The sequence below is a fragment of the Cyprinodon tularosa genome, unplaced genomic scaffold (genome assembly GCF_016077235.1).
Source record: "Cyprinodon tularosa strain WSP-4 unplaced genomic scaffold, ASM1607723v1 ctg503, whole genome shotgun sequence".
NCBI lineage: Eukaryota > Metazoa > Chordata > Actinopteri > Cyprinodontiformes > Cyprinodontidae > Cyprinodon > Cyprinodon tularosa.
In genome coordinates, this window is record NW_024039234.1 from 337,455 (window position 1) to 350,969 (window position 13,515).

Sequence of the window (13,515 nt, forward strand, 5' to 3'; positions counted from 1 at the left end):
TTAACAAGATCGATACTTTTTATCCTCTCTCGCGCGCGCTGACTGCTGCGGAGTCACCAGTTTCCCCATATGTGTAACAGCACTTTGCTCCCCCTCCCCTCTCCTACAGTCACATGGCTCAGCGGCGCCAGCCAATCAGCGCGCAGGCTTAGCTTGGCCTGCCCACTCAGCACTACGTCACACAGACAACCGCGCTGCCGGTTGCTGGGTGAGTGCTCACTCAGACTTGGATGGAGAGAGAGACCAAAGACCCGCCTCCAGCCTCAGACAGACATCTTTGACCCAAGCGTTTCAGTCCTCCAGAGAATATCCAGGTAGATAACAGTGGTCATCGTCTGCAGCACTTCATTATACATCATATATTACTCAGAAAGTGTAGTTAAGACCTTGAAAAAACCCAGTACATTTATCCCATTAAAAATTGTTAGCTAAAATAAGCTAACATTAGATAATCTCTTATTTATTCCACGATTGAGAACTTTATAGAAAAAAAGCAACAGGCAAGTGCAGCTTAAATGTAAAAAGTATCGGTATCGATATCGGCGATACTGACCCAGTATTTACTTGGTATCGGATCGATTAAAAAATCCCGGTATCGCCCACCTCTAATTCTGCATTCTACTACTGGTGTGCGTACGTACAACGTCTTTACGTCATGGGGTTACGTTTACTCCTAATGGTTTACGTGCAGCTGGATTTATTAACTATATAGAATCCTTAAAATTTAGCTCAAATGCTAAAGCCATTCAAATGATAACTGCCCTTAAAGAATTGCAACCCTTTAGCAGATTTGATTTTAACATTGTAAAATAATTGTTCTATATTCTGTAAAGCCCTTTGATGATGTATCTGTAGATAATTATTAATGTTCTGTTCATACGTTCTTTGTTTTAAAATAATATAAAAAAGCAGCTGTGTTATTATTCTTCAATAAATATACCTGAGAGAGGCTGAAGATACTCAATGACTCACTTATTTTTATCTTTCTGCAACGCATATACCTCTGCGCACCATTCATCCTAACAGTTGTCTATTAAAATTTTGAAGAAACTAATGCAGCAAAGGTTTTAAGATATATTTATATGCCTACTGATATTAATACATTTTAATATTTAGAATAGAAAATCCATTTGTTGTCCTACGATGGGGAAATTCTGGTGTTTACAGCAGCAAAAAGATTATAGAAAAAATGGTCACACAAATGTGGACCTTAGAACAGTGTATACAAATAACATAATAGGGAAGAGATAAAAAAAAAGTAAATACTGTACTGTAAAGTGTTTTAACAATATAAATACTGCGCACCTGGAGAATAATAAACAATATACAGCTGTGGACATTTTTTACAGTAATGGACATATGAATCAAGATGCTATGACCGAAAAAAATTTGATTGACAGATGAACGTCGATATGTGATTGGCCAAATTTAGGTGTACAAGCTGACTAACTAACTGGCCTGCATAAGATAACGAAAACAAAAACACAGATTTTAAGACAGGATTTTTTTTTATAATAGATATTTTCTGATAAAGAGTACATTGATATACATGTTTAAGCCAGAATGATTTGACATGTAAACATGAATTCCCTATAACTTTAAGTATTTCTTGTGTTTTATTATGACTCTACGTAATAGAATATTATTTCAGTTTAATATGGGGAAAAATGTCAGAATTCTGACTTTAATCTCAGAATTCTGATTTTGATCTCAGAATTCTGACTTTTTTCTCAGAATTCTGAATTTAATCTCAGAATTCCAACTTTTAATCTCAGAATTATGGATCTTAATGTAGATAGGTATCATGAAGGAAGAGATGTGGGAGCACTCAGCTTCACTGACAAATATGTGAGTTGTTTGAGGGGGGGGCAGGAACACATTAGTGGAAAATGATGGAATTAGGGGACTTTTTACATTCCCAAGGGCGCAGAAGGTGATTAAAACAAGAGAGCTAGTGTAGTCACTAAAACAGATATGGCTATGGCGTGACGCTAACATGTTTGTTAGCTGTCAGAATTCAGTCAGAATTATGAGATTAAAGTCAGAATTCTGAGAAAAAAAATCAGAATTCTGACTTTTTTCCCATGTTAAACTGAAATAAAATTAAAAACTCAGTTTACTTTTTTTTCTCAGTGGCCCTAATCCTCTTCCGTACTCTTCCGTACGACTCAGTAGCAGTATTATTTTTTTGCCCTTTCAAGTCACCAACAGGTGGCGCTGTTTTACCAGGTCAATATAAGCAAAGTGACGCACTTTAAATAGTTGTCTGACCAATTTATTAGTCAGACAAGTAGTTAGTTGATTTTTCCCCCTTTCCTTATTCTTTTTTTTTTTATGTGATCCTCTCCCTATTTTTATTTTTTCGTTTCCAGGTGAGATCAGGTGAACAGGAAGGAGGAGCCTCAGAAACATTTGAGGATCTGCAGACGCACGTCATGACAGGCAGGAGAGAGGAGAACTTCTCCTGTTGTAAACTTTGAGAAGGAAGAACATGAGGCACGTCGCTATAAAGCGGAACCCGAGGGGATAAAAAACAGAGAACTGAACGTAAAGGTAGCTAGAACCTAAAGAATGATCCTCGTCATGATGACTCATGTCAACGTTTGAACTTTGCTGACTAAACGGTGAGATTGGAGCTTGTTGAAGGGACGGAGCGCCGAGGCTGAGGAAGCAAAGTCTAAGTTTTAGGAATGCACGCTGAGCTGCAATAATGATATTGGCATGTATTCTATTGGTTGGGTTTCTATTATCATTACAAAATAGAAATAAAGTCGTATATATATGTTATTTTTATTAATATCCAATGTTGTAGTGATCTGCTTAATTGAAAGCTTTGACTTGAATTGCCATTTCATTAAGCTCTCTCTCTGAGCTGCAGCAGTTGACCAAGTCTGAACTTGCAGTCTGAATCCAGGCAGTATTTCTATGCAGGTGTGGGTCTCTAGGTGTAGCAGTCTCACCCATCCTCCTGACTAAAGGGCATAATCAACACTGATATTATAATGAGGCTCTATTATGTGCAGGGTAAAGCTAATAACGGTGTAATTACTGATGCATGTGTGTGTGTCTTCAGATGGCACAGCAGGAGGAACCTCTGTATGATTTCCCAGAGCCATCCCAGCCATCAAAGCAGAGGCTGCCTCAAAGAGGAAGGAGCTCCCTGAGAAGCATCAGTGTGTTGGACCGACTCCTGCTTACAGTTCCTGTTTGGTTGCAGCTGTCCATCAATCCGGCTAATGCTCTGCACATTCTGCAGAGGGAGCCTCCTGGGGTCTGACATATTTCTAAGCAGCATACACACACAGCGCTGGCAATGAATTTTTGGCAACTTACAGATTATTTCTTGTTTTTTACTTTTTGTTGTCCTACTTTCATGCTCAGAAAATTAAATTAGTCTTTTTTGAGTAATGTGGGGTAAATTTGACTCATTCTTCTTTGCAGAATTGGTCAGTTCAGTCACAGTTAAAGGGGAACGCCGTTTTTTTTTTACATTGGACCCTTGATTTTACGTTATTACATCATATCTGCATATCCATGCAGTTATATCCAAGTAACGTCTTCCTATGGGCAAAGACTTGAAGGCAAAAACTGAACTGTTTAGAATTGATACTTTATGGTACGCCAGCATTCATAACATTTAGGCGAATCACTGTCCCCCAGACATCGCAGTTATATTTTTTATATTTATATCTTTTAAAAACAAAGCGTTTTTAAACAAAGCGCGCTGGACTGGAGTCGTAAAAGGAAGCCTGGGCCACAGGCTTCTACGTTCTACCTCTTCTATTCATTCGGCGAGCTAATCTGAATAGTTCAGTTCCATTTCGAGAGCGAGATCCTCTGTGGTAGTAGCACTAGACATCTTCCAGGCATGTGAGTAAAACTAGCAGCAGTTCAGCGGACAGAAAGAATGAACGGTAACCGGCGCACGCAGATGACGTCATACACGCGCCGCTTTGTTTAAAAAAAAAATAAAATAAAAAATATAACCACGGATGTCTTAGGGACAGTGATTGGCCTACATGTTATGAATGCTGGCGTAACATAAAGAATAAATTATGAACAGTTTAGTTTGTGCCTTCAAGTCGTTGTCCATAGGAAGACGTTACTTGGATATAACCTAACCGAATATCTTCAGAACAGCTCCAATTGACACAAAACTCATATGGGTGAGTAGAACATGATGGAATAACATAAAATCAAGGGGCCAATGTAAAAAAAAAAAGCGGTTCCCCTTTAAATTTTTTTTTTCTAGCATAATTTATAGCTTAATCTATTATTTTTTTTACTTTTGGTACACATGTGACTATACTGGTCCAATAGAAAAAAAATCATGGACCATGATTTAAATCTCTTAGCTGATACATATCAATCCATTAACATTCAGAAAATGATTTATTGGCTTTTATGCTGCGTTTAACATGTTTTTTTCATCAAAACATGGCACATCTAAAGGACATTCTCTATTCTACAAATCTGTGTTGTGCAATTAAAACTAACATTTTTTGTTTTAATAATTTAAAATTTAGGATCTGGTAAATTTAAGTTTGACAAAGTAAAATTAATCTTTAAGGATAGTAAATACTTATTCACTGTACTGTTCTAACACATTCCATTTTTTAGTTCAGATATGTCCTCAAAACTGTCTTTTGTAATCAGATTTGTACTCGTTTGTAATCAGATTTGTTGTCCAGCAGACATTCCTGGTGAGAAAGTCTCGCACATCTGGAAGGAACGTACTTTGCGTTCGTTTGGCGGATGACAGTGTGCCTTCATTTGTTCAGGAGTTTGGCATCAGGGAGGAACAGTCAAGTAAGAACATTGATTTATCTGTAACCCTTTTTTCTTAGCCACCATCTATCTTGTCTCAATTAATGCTTATATCACAACTGATATGTTTTATAGATTAAAAGACACTGGTGGACCTGACTAAGACAAATCTTTTCTGTTTTTAGACCTAGCTCAAATTCCTCCATAAACACGGGTGTTACTTTTTAATTATCTGCACATATTTATGCTAATGTCTCTATTTGAAATGTATGACCCGCCCTGATAAGGATGTTGCCTCAATTTTTAAAATGCTCTATGTTTATTTTATAATTCTGTTAATAACTGTTGTTGGCATTATAAACCTTGCCCAGGAAAAACAGTTGAAAAGTAGCTTCATAGCTATTACTGAAACATTTACAGAAATGTTTGTCAATGTGTATTGTCCCTGACAAATAAATAAATAAACTTTCAAATGAGATACATCGAAAGCATATTGGGTTGATATAATTTTAATATTAAAATAATATTACAATTAATTAATATATTAATGCTGATGAAGATTCTCAGTCATCCAGGCCATAGTCATTCCGTAAAAGTTGAGAAAAACAATCTGCTGGACTTGGTTTCCAGATTTGAAGACGTTTCGCTTCCCCTCCAGGAAGTAGTTCACTATGTCTAAACCTGTCTATAGACAGGTTTAGACATAGTAACCTATAGACAGGTTTCAGATATTACAGGCTAACAATGGAACCAAACGACTCACTCATCGGTTTCAATTTGCATGTTTCCAAGCAATACAAGGCCTTGTCTCTATAAAGACTCAAACTCACTGCGGATCCAGACATTTGAATTGAGAAAGCTTCCTGGAGGGGAAGCGAAACGTTTTCAAATCTTGGAAACCAAGTCCAGTGGATTTTTTAAAAAACTTTTACGGAATTAATATATATATATATATATATATATATATATATATATATATATATATATATATATATATATATATATATATATATATATATATATATATATATATATATATTTAATAATTATTTATAGTGGAATTCCGGTATGCACAAGTTATGAAAAGGTGGGAGCCAAGAGGTTAATAAATATTTTAGCCTTTTTTTAACAAAATATTTTTCCCTCCAGATAAGTTTTTTTTTCTTGTTTTTTTTTCAGCTTTTATTGTCATAACACCAGAGATGGCAAAAGTACTGACTTTCCGTACTTGAGTAAAAGTACAGATACTTGTGTTAAAAAATACTCTGGTAAAAGTGGAAGTACTGATTAAACTTCTTTACTCAAGTAAAAGTAACAAAGTACAGGCTTGTAAATTTACTTAAAGCATAAAAGTAAAAGTAGAAACCACTTTTTTCATGCCTTTGCCTACATTTTAAATGGATGTCTGCCAATAGGACTAGATCTCCGTTGTGTTCATTTTCAATCATCTCGTCGTCCATACTACTATGCTAACGCCACCGCCACCAAGCTGCAATGATTTGCCGCGAATGAATACCGCCGAATCTGTGGATTCATCTTGTAGTGGTGCGTCAAATGCAACGTAGATTCCCATCCAATTAGATTGAATTTGGTATTGATGACGTGAAAAATAATAACGGTAACTCCATTGAAATGAGTCAAAACTAAAGTAACGAGCCAATTTTTTTAAATGTAAGGAGTAGAAAGTACAGATATTTGTGTAAAAATGTAAGGAGTAGAAGTAAAAAGTCGTCATAAAAATAAGTAGTAAAGTAAAAATATCAGAAAAATCTACTTGAGTACAGTAACGAAGTGTTTGTACTTCGTTACTTCCCATCTCTGCATAACACCATCAAAACTACAGAGCAACAAAATTAACTCTCTGCATTTAACTCATCCGCATCGGGAGCAGTGGGCTGCCATTGTGCGGCTGCCGGTAAGCAGTGTGGGGTTAAGGCTCTTTTGCTCAGGGAGCCAGAGTGTCAGTCTGTGGGAGTGGGGCTTGAACTCAGAACCTCTGGATTCCAAGCGTAATGCCCTAACCACTAGGCCAACACTCCCCTCACTGCTCCCCAAGGGGATGGGTTAAATGTAGAGAGTGAATTTTTTCCCATTGTGGGACAATAAAGGGATATCAAAGTATTTAACTGATGTAGGTCTAGCTTTAATTAAGGCAAACACACTTTTGATTGCATGATTGTCACAAGCTGATGCAGTGCCAGGACGAGTTTCCTGCCTGGAGCTGCACTTGTTTGTTTTTTTGGACACCACAGCCTAGTCTTTTTCCTTTAAAACACCATCCACTCAGTGAAAACCGGCGTTGTCAGCAACATGCTACGAGGAAGCTTCTCTGGACTCAGTTGATGAGCAGATAGGCAGGTTAAATACAGGGTAATCCCATGAAAATACCTGTTAAGGCTGCAGATCACCGAGGTGGAGGCTCACCTTCTAGCAGGATAACAAGCATAAACGTGGAACTGAAGCTGCAAATATGTATTTAGAATAAAGCAGATTTATCTGTCAGACTGGACCAGTCAAAGGAAAGACTTTAATCCAACTAAATAACTGTGGCAAGACTTGATAATTGTTGCTCACGTGTAATATTTATTGAACCTGATGCAGTTTCATCAGGGAGGAGGCTTCTGTTAATGCATTATACTATTTCTAAATCTAAGTTTAGGAGCTTTATTTATTGTTGACAATTATTTATTGTCTGTCTAAAACAGGGTCATATCTTTGCGCTACTAACTGCAGCATGTTTGACTTGGATATCTAAGCCAAAAGTGTCAATAACACATTCCTTCAACATGTTACTGCAATAATCTCACATTGGAAAGATTTTTGCAACCATATAGTTTGTTTTTAATTCAATAGGATTTTATAGATATAATCAGTTTAGGAATCAATATGAGAATTAAGTCTTAACACATTGTTATACTCGTCTTATCAACAGCTCTGTCTCTGGAGAGTTCGGCCATCAGCTTTCCAGATCTCCCAAGACTAATTTCATTTTACTGTGTCAGCAGGTAAAAAAAAAAAAGTCAATATGCTTTTTCTAGTATTTCATCATCGATCATGTGGTAAACAGGTGCCACAGCTTCTTATGTGATTGCATGTTGTCTGTGTGTCTCAGAGATGTGTTACCTTTTCCTCTGGAGCTTCCTGAAGCCATTGCGAGGGCGGCGTCACACAAAGAGCTGGAGTCCATCTCCCACATGGGAATTGGTGAGGGAGTGACCTGTTTCCTCACGGCGGATTTTGCAACCTAACCTTTGATTTTCTACTGCTTTGAAGAAGGAGTTCCTTTACATGACTCACTGACAGACAGTTGATCTGGATAGTGTACACACCCTAGTTAAACTGCAAAAGAAAAACAGCTACATCAATATAAATGTTAAAAACTTAATATAGAAAGAAAATTTCTGGTAAATAACAATAAACCTATATAAACCGGAAGTAACCCCTTCCCTTTTTACACTGAATTTAGACGCCGAATTTAAGACAGTGAAATAGAGCCAGTTGAATCTCTGGAGGCTAAAAATATTGAGTTTGAATTTTGAAACGTTGAATTTTTTTATATACTGATTTTTATAACATTGAAAAATTAAACTGAAAAATAAGTATTGAAAATGTAATCACTTTGAAATAGTAATGTGAATTTTTAGCTTGAAGAGAAAATAACAAATTAAATTTAAACTGTGTAGAAATAATGACAATCAATTTTTTTTTGGGCCAAAAATGTGTTCCGAATATATTTTAACACTGAAACAGTAAGTACAAACATACAACATTTACTTTTCAGTCGCATTTTTAATTCAAATCCTAGCGACACAGATTTCTTTCCATATATAGGATGTACACCTAATACTGGTTAAGCTGTCCTATTAATACATGTGTAACAGTGTTTGCTACGCCCTTTAGCCAAAACCACTTAGGCTTACATAGGATAAACAGATTTAGCTTTGAAATAGATACCAAAAAAGATTACAAAATGAAACTTTACAAAAGGAAACCGCTTAGTGATAATATAAAATATATATATACAGTATATTGGACAGTTATGAGATAATGTAACATTAACATTGAAGGAGGTGCAGGAATTTCCGCCTTTGTTTTATAGGTAAGGAAAAATATTCATACCCCTAACAAATGTATGGCAAAAGGAGAGACTGACTGACAGCCCTAAAATGATTATGCAAGATAGAAGGAATAGAAATGTGTGTAAAAGTATTTGCACCATTCCAATTCATCAATAGAAAATATTTACTAGCCATACAGCAATCAGCTCCTTGCTGCCACATTTTTTTCCATTCTGATGTCTCTTTGCTGATTTGTTTTTGGTGATCAGTTGCAAGTCTGAAGGTTTGAAGACCTGCTTGCCATCACCATCCTTTATAATTCCAGCCTTGTATTCTCTAAGAAATTTAACCTGGACTCACTTGACAGAAGACAAATTTTACTAAAAAGGAAAATATAACTTTAAGTCTAAGTTTTATACTTAACCATATTAAAGATTAAAGGTATAGTGGGGGATGTTTTTTTTTTCTGGGTGGATAAAAAATAAGCGGTCCTTTTAATTGTCAATCATTCTGGTGATATGTTTATGTAAGGCCGTCCTACTTCCTTGTCCCTATTTTCACTTATCAGTGGTGAGTCTGACATAGTGGAAAAAACTGCAAATCTTCTTGTATGAACCATGTAAACAGCAACTTTTAAACAGAGCGTGCACGAGGAGAAATCTTGTGCACGCTCTTGCACACGTTTAAAAGGCAATCCCTCTCGGGAGCCGGTACAGAGTTGAGCATGTGCTTTGTTTTTTTTAAATCTTAAAAAAAAAAAAAAAAAAAAAAAGCAAAAATCCTCAACTATAGATATAAAGAAACCGGAATCCAAAAACATGATTCTTTTCTCCCATAGAAAACATTAATACCAGGCTGAAATCTTCCAGAACCTAATGGAAGCATGACTAGATCTTAATCCCAAAATGTACATTATTTTAACACTGAGCATGATTAACAGGTATATCTCAAAGACATATTGAAACATGGTAGTTGTAGAATCGTGCAGCTGGAATACTTTTCTTCAGGTGGATCTGGGTTTTTGTGGTGCAATAAACAAACCATAATATAAAACAAATAAAACCATTATTAAGCAGTGAAACACGGGCGATTCAGTCGTTTTAATTCAGTGATCTGGAGTTCATATTCGCCATCAATTACTGTCTGACTGAATTCTTTGTCACATTTCTTTCCAACCTTTGGCAAATTCTCTACCAGCCATTTTTGGCTTGAATGTTTCTGTTCAAAACCTAAAAACAATATAATAATCTTGGGTCCAAAGACCTTAATCTGAAAGGAAATCGATTAGGCACACATGGAGCGTATACTAACGGACTTTTTTTTACTTTTTAATATTGTTTCCTTCTAACTACAACTTTTCAATTTAAGCATACAGGTTAGATGTTACATTATATGTAGAAAAGGTTTTTCTATCTCATTATTTCTTTAGAAGAGTAAAATATTTGAGAAAAGATGTGGATTTTTGATTGCCATTGCATCCTGAATATAGATATAATCTTTCCTATTTAGAAAAAAAAATTATTAATTTTAACCCTGTAATGCCAAATGTATCATATTTGATACATACAGTTTCTGAAATGTTTTGCGTCTGACACCTTTTGCATAATTTAATATTAAAAACTTTGCTCAAAATCCTGTTGTACACAATCAGATATACCTGATAACAGAGGGCAGAAGACTACACAAAAAATAATCTTGACTTATCGCATAGTAATAAATTATTAATATCAAAAATATATTTCTGTTTTTTCTCTTTACATATTTTGTTAAAAGGCCAAATAAGGACTTCAAACCAAAAAAAAGTAATTTTCTGTTTTGTTTTATTCTTGGATCGGGCTTTAAAGGGTTAACAACAAAATAATAGAATTATTTTTAATAATAAAATTTTTATTTTATTCACCAATGAGACTATTTTAACTGGAACATCCATCCATCCATTTTCTGTCATGCTTATCCCAGGCAGGGTCACAAGGGGTGTTGGTGCCTATCTCTAGAGGCGGGGTCCACCCTGGACAGGTCGCTAGTCCATCGGGCAACACAGAGACAAACAACCATTCATGCACACACTCAAACCTAAGGACAATTTAGTGAAACCAATTAACCTAACAGTCATCTTTTTGGACTGTGAGAGGAAGCCGGAGTACCCAGAGAGAACCCACGCATGCAAATGGAGAATATGCAAACTCCATGCAGAAAGACCTCCGGGCTGGGAATCAAACCCGGAACATTCTTGCTGCAAGGCAGCAGTGCTACCCACTGCACAACTGAGCAGCCCTTAACTGGTACATTTACTTTAATAACATCCATTTTCTTTTCTAGAATTCTGGCGTTCCCATCTAAATGTACGTGGACCACGGGAGGCTCCTAAAGCCAGAAAAGAGGAGAAGCAGCCAGATGCTGCATCATCTGCTATACCTGCTATCCTACAGACCGACTCTAATGCTCAGCCAGAGTCTGGTCTCCAACCAGATTCAGAGAACCAACCCAGTGCAGCTGAACCCCACTCAAACGGCACCAAATCGTATTCAAATCCAACCCTCTTCCAGGAGTTTTGTCCAATCACAACGCGCAGCCCCAGAGAGCTGGACTGCGGCTCTGGCCAGGGCGCCCTCTGCTTCATTAACCCTCTCTTCCTACAGTCGCAGAGTGCTTTCTCCAGAAGGCACATGTTCAAACGCAGCCTAAAGGTTCGAGTTTCCACAGAGACGTCCAGCTTGCTCTCGCCTCCGCTCGCTCCCCCGCCTCCTCCACCCCTCATGCCTAAAACCAAAGGGAGACGTAAAGGTCTAAAAGCAGGAGGCTTTGTTAAACCCAACGGGGATACGTTTCATGTTGCTCAGGTTGAGCCACCTCTCATTGAGCTGGAGGAGGAGCCTCCATCAGGAGATCTTTCCTTAATTTCAGACATAAAGGAGGAGGGCCAACCGGAGTGTGGAAGCAGCACCACTGAAGATGACAAACAGGAAGTACCTGCAGCTCTTTTAGATGACTACTTGCACCCTAATCCTGTGATCAGTGCTCCCTCGCTCTCCCCTTACCAATCACCTTCCATTTCTCCAAGAGCACCTCCTCTTTTCCCTAAAACCAGCTATTCACTGTCTCCCCGCAACTCTCCCAGTGCTTCCCCATCCATTTCACCTTATCAGTCGCCATCTTTATCCTCTCAAGTACCTCTGTCTCTCTCTCCATACGACTCACCAAACCTTTCTCCCTCTCTCTCCCCTGTAACCGTGCAGAACACCTCTGCACTGGCAGGACAAGGCTGCTGTGCGGATGCTGCTCCTTCAGGGTCAGGGCAGGAGGCTGTGAAGGAAGTGACTCACACAGACAAGAATACAGAGGATGATGGAGAGACAAAGCATTTGAATGAAGAGAGAGAAAAAGAGGGGACAGATGTGGATTTAGAGAGAAGTGCTGAAGATGATGGCTTCAGTTCTGTCAGTGATCTCAAAGAATCACTAGAGACTCCTCCTCAGTCACCCCATAAACCGGACATGGTAAAAGAATGCAAAGAGACTTAGGCTGTTTAGGAATTTTAAAGTTATAGCATTTTTTTGAAAGAACAGAGATTGCTTATATAAATAATTATTTAATTGACATGATTCCTTTTCCTGAGCTCACGACTGTTAAGCATTCATTTGCTCTTGGTTTTTTATGAGGGTGCGTGTCTTTTCCAATTCAACAAAGCTAAGAATTGTTTAAATGTTTACTAAGATACACATCAAGCTTTTTTTTTTTTTTTTTTTTAATAAAAATCCTCTTTAATCTATGAAGAGATTCTTGTTCTTTCCAACTGTAAATAAATGAAATCCGTAATGAATTGTATTATTTTTATTTGATATTACAAGATTTATTCAGAACATTTTTAACTAAGCCAATAAAAGTGAATAAATTTAATTATGATATTCCAAGCACCTAAGTTAAATTTCCAATAAAGGAATATAGCTTTTAAAATGGTTAAACTTTATAGACAATAACACTTTTCATCTATGCATTGAACATGATGACCTTTACGTAGACTATTCCTCTCTTGCAGATAAAAACTAAGCACTTAAAGTGCTTTAATGAGAGTAAAAGATAAAATGTGAATTTAAAGAGGATGTTTAACTGGCTATTATTCATCATAGAGTTCTACCAGTACTTCCATCTACATTGTTCTTCAAAATACTTCAACAGCAGTAACTGATACATACCTTATTCCATAGAATCATTTTTTCACAATTAGACTAAACTTTATAACTTGGGATTACTCCTTCAGAGAAATTCTGGTTTCAGTAGCTTATTAAGAGTACAAAGAGTTAAAGCAATGTGCCATTAAAGATAAATATACAACAGGCAAATAGGGTATATAAATATAGTATCAAAAAAGCATACTATAAAGAAAGAAGTTGTAATGTCCTGGACTATGTTTTTGTTAGATATAAAAATATCATCACAGTAGAGCGCTAAAGGAAGACTACACAGTATTTGACTTGGATTATTGCATAACAAAAGCAGTATTTTGTTTTTATATATTTTGTTGTTTTGTGTGCAAGTTAAGGCAGAAGTCTAGAGCATTAGAGGCACAAGTCAGGAAAAAGTACTTTGACTTATTACAATAAACCAGAAGAATAGGGCCAAAAGGAGAAAAATAGGTATTTTTTCAAAATTCTGATTATTTTCTTATCTTTCCGATGTTAAAAGTATGAAT

The 13,515-nt window shown here is 36.7% G+C and overlaps 1 protein-coding gene across 1 annotated transcript; it reads left to right on the forward strand.

Annotated features, from left to right (window-relative positions):
• The first annotated feature begins 2,367 nt into the window (after positions 1–2,367).
• LOC119795201 (ras and Rab interactor 3-like) lies at positions 2,368–12,562 on the forward strand. Its single transcript, XM_038303062.1, has 6 exons — positions 2,368–2,553; positions 3,074–3,271; positions 4,695–4,809; positions 7,700–7,772; positions 7,880–7,971; positions 11,145–12,562. The coding sequence occupies exons 2-6, from the start codon at positions 3,074–3,076 to the stop codon at positions 12,344–12,346; spliced, it is 1,680 nt and encodes a 559-aa protein (XP_038158990.1). The 5' UTR covers positions 2,368–2,553; the 3' UTR covers positions 12,347–12,562.
• The last annotated feature ends 953 nt before the right edge of the window (positions 12,563–13,515 follow it).

Excerpts from the sequence above, each read along its gene's own strand:
- LOC119795201 (XM_038303062.1), top strand. The coding sequence starts at position 3,074 with ATGGCACAGCAGGAGGAACCTCTGTATGATTTCCCAGAGCCATCCCAG. Across the intron at positions 3,272-4,694 it reads TGCAGAGGGAGCCTCCTGGG|ACATTCCTGGTGAGAAAGTC; the intron begins GTCTGACATATT and ends GTTGTCCAGCAG. Across the intron at positions 7,773-7,879 it reads TCATTTTACTGTGTCAGCAG|AGATGTGTTACCTTTTCCTC; the intron begins GTAAAAAAAAAA and ends TGTGTGTCTCAG.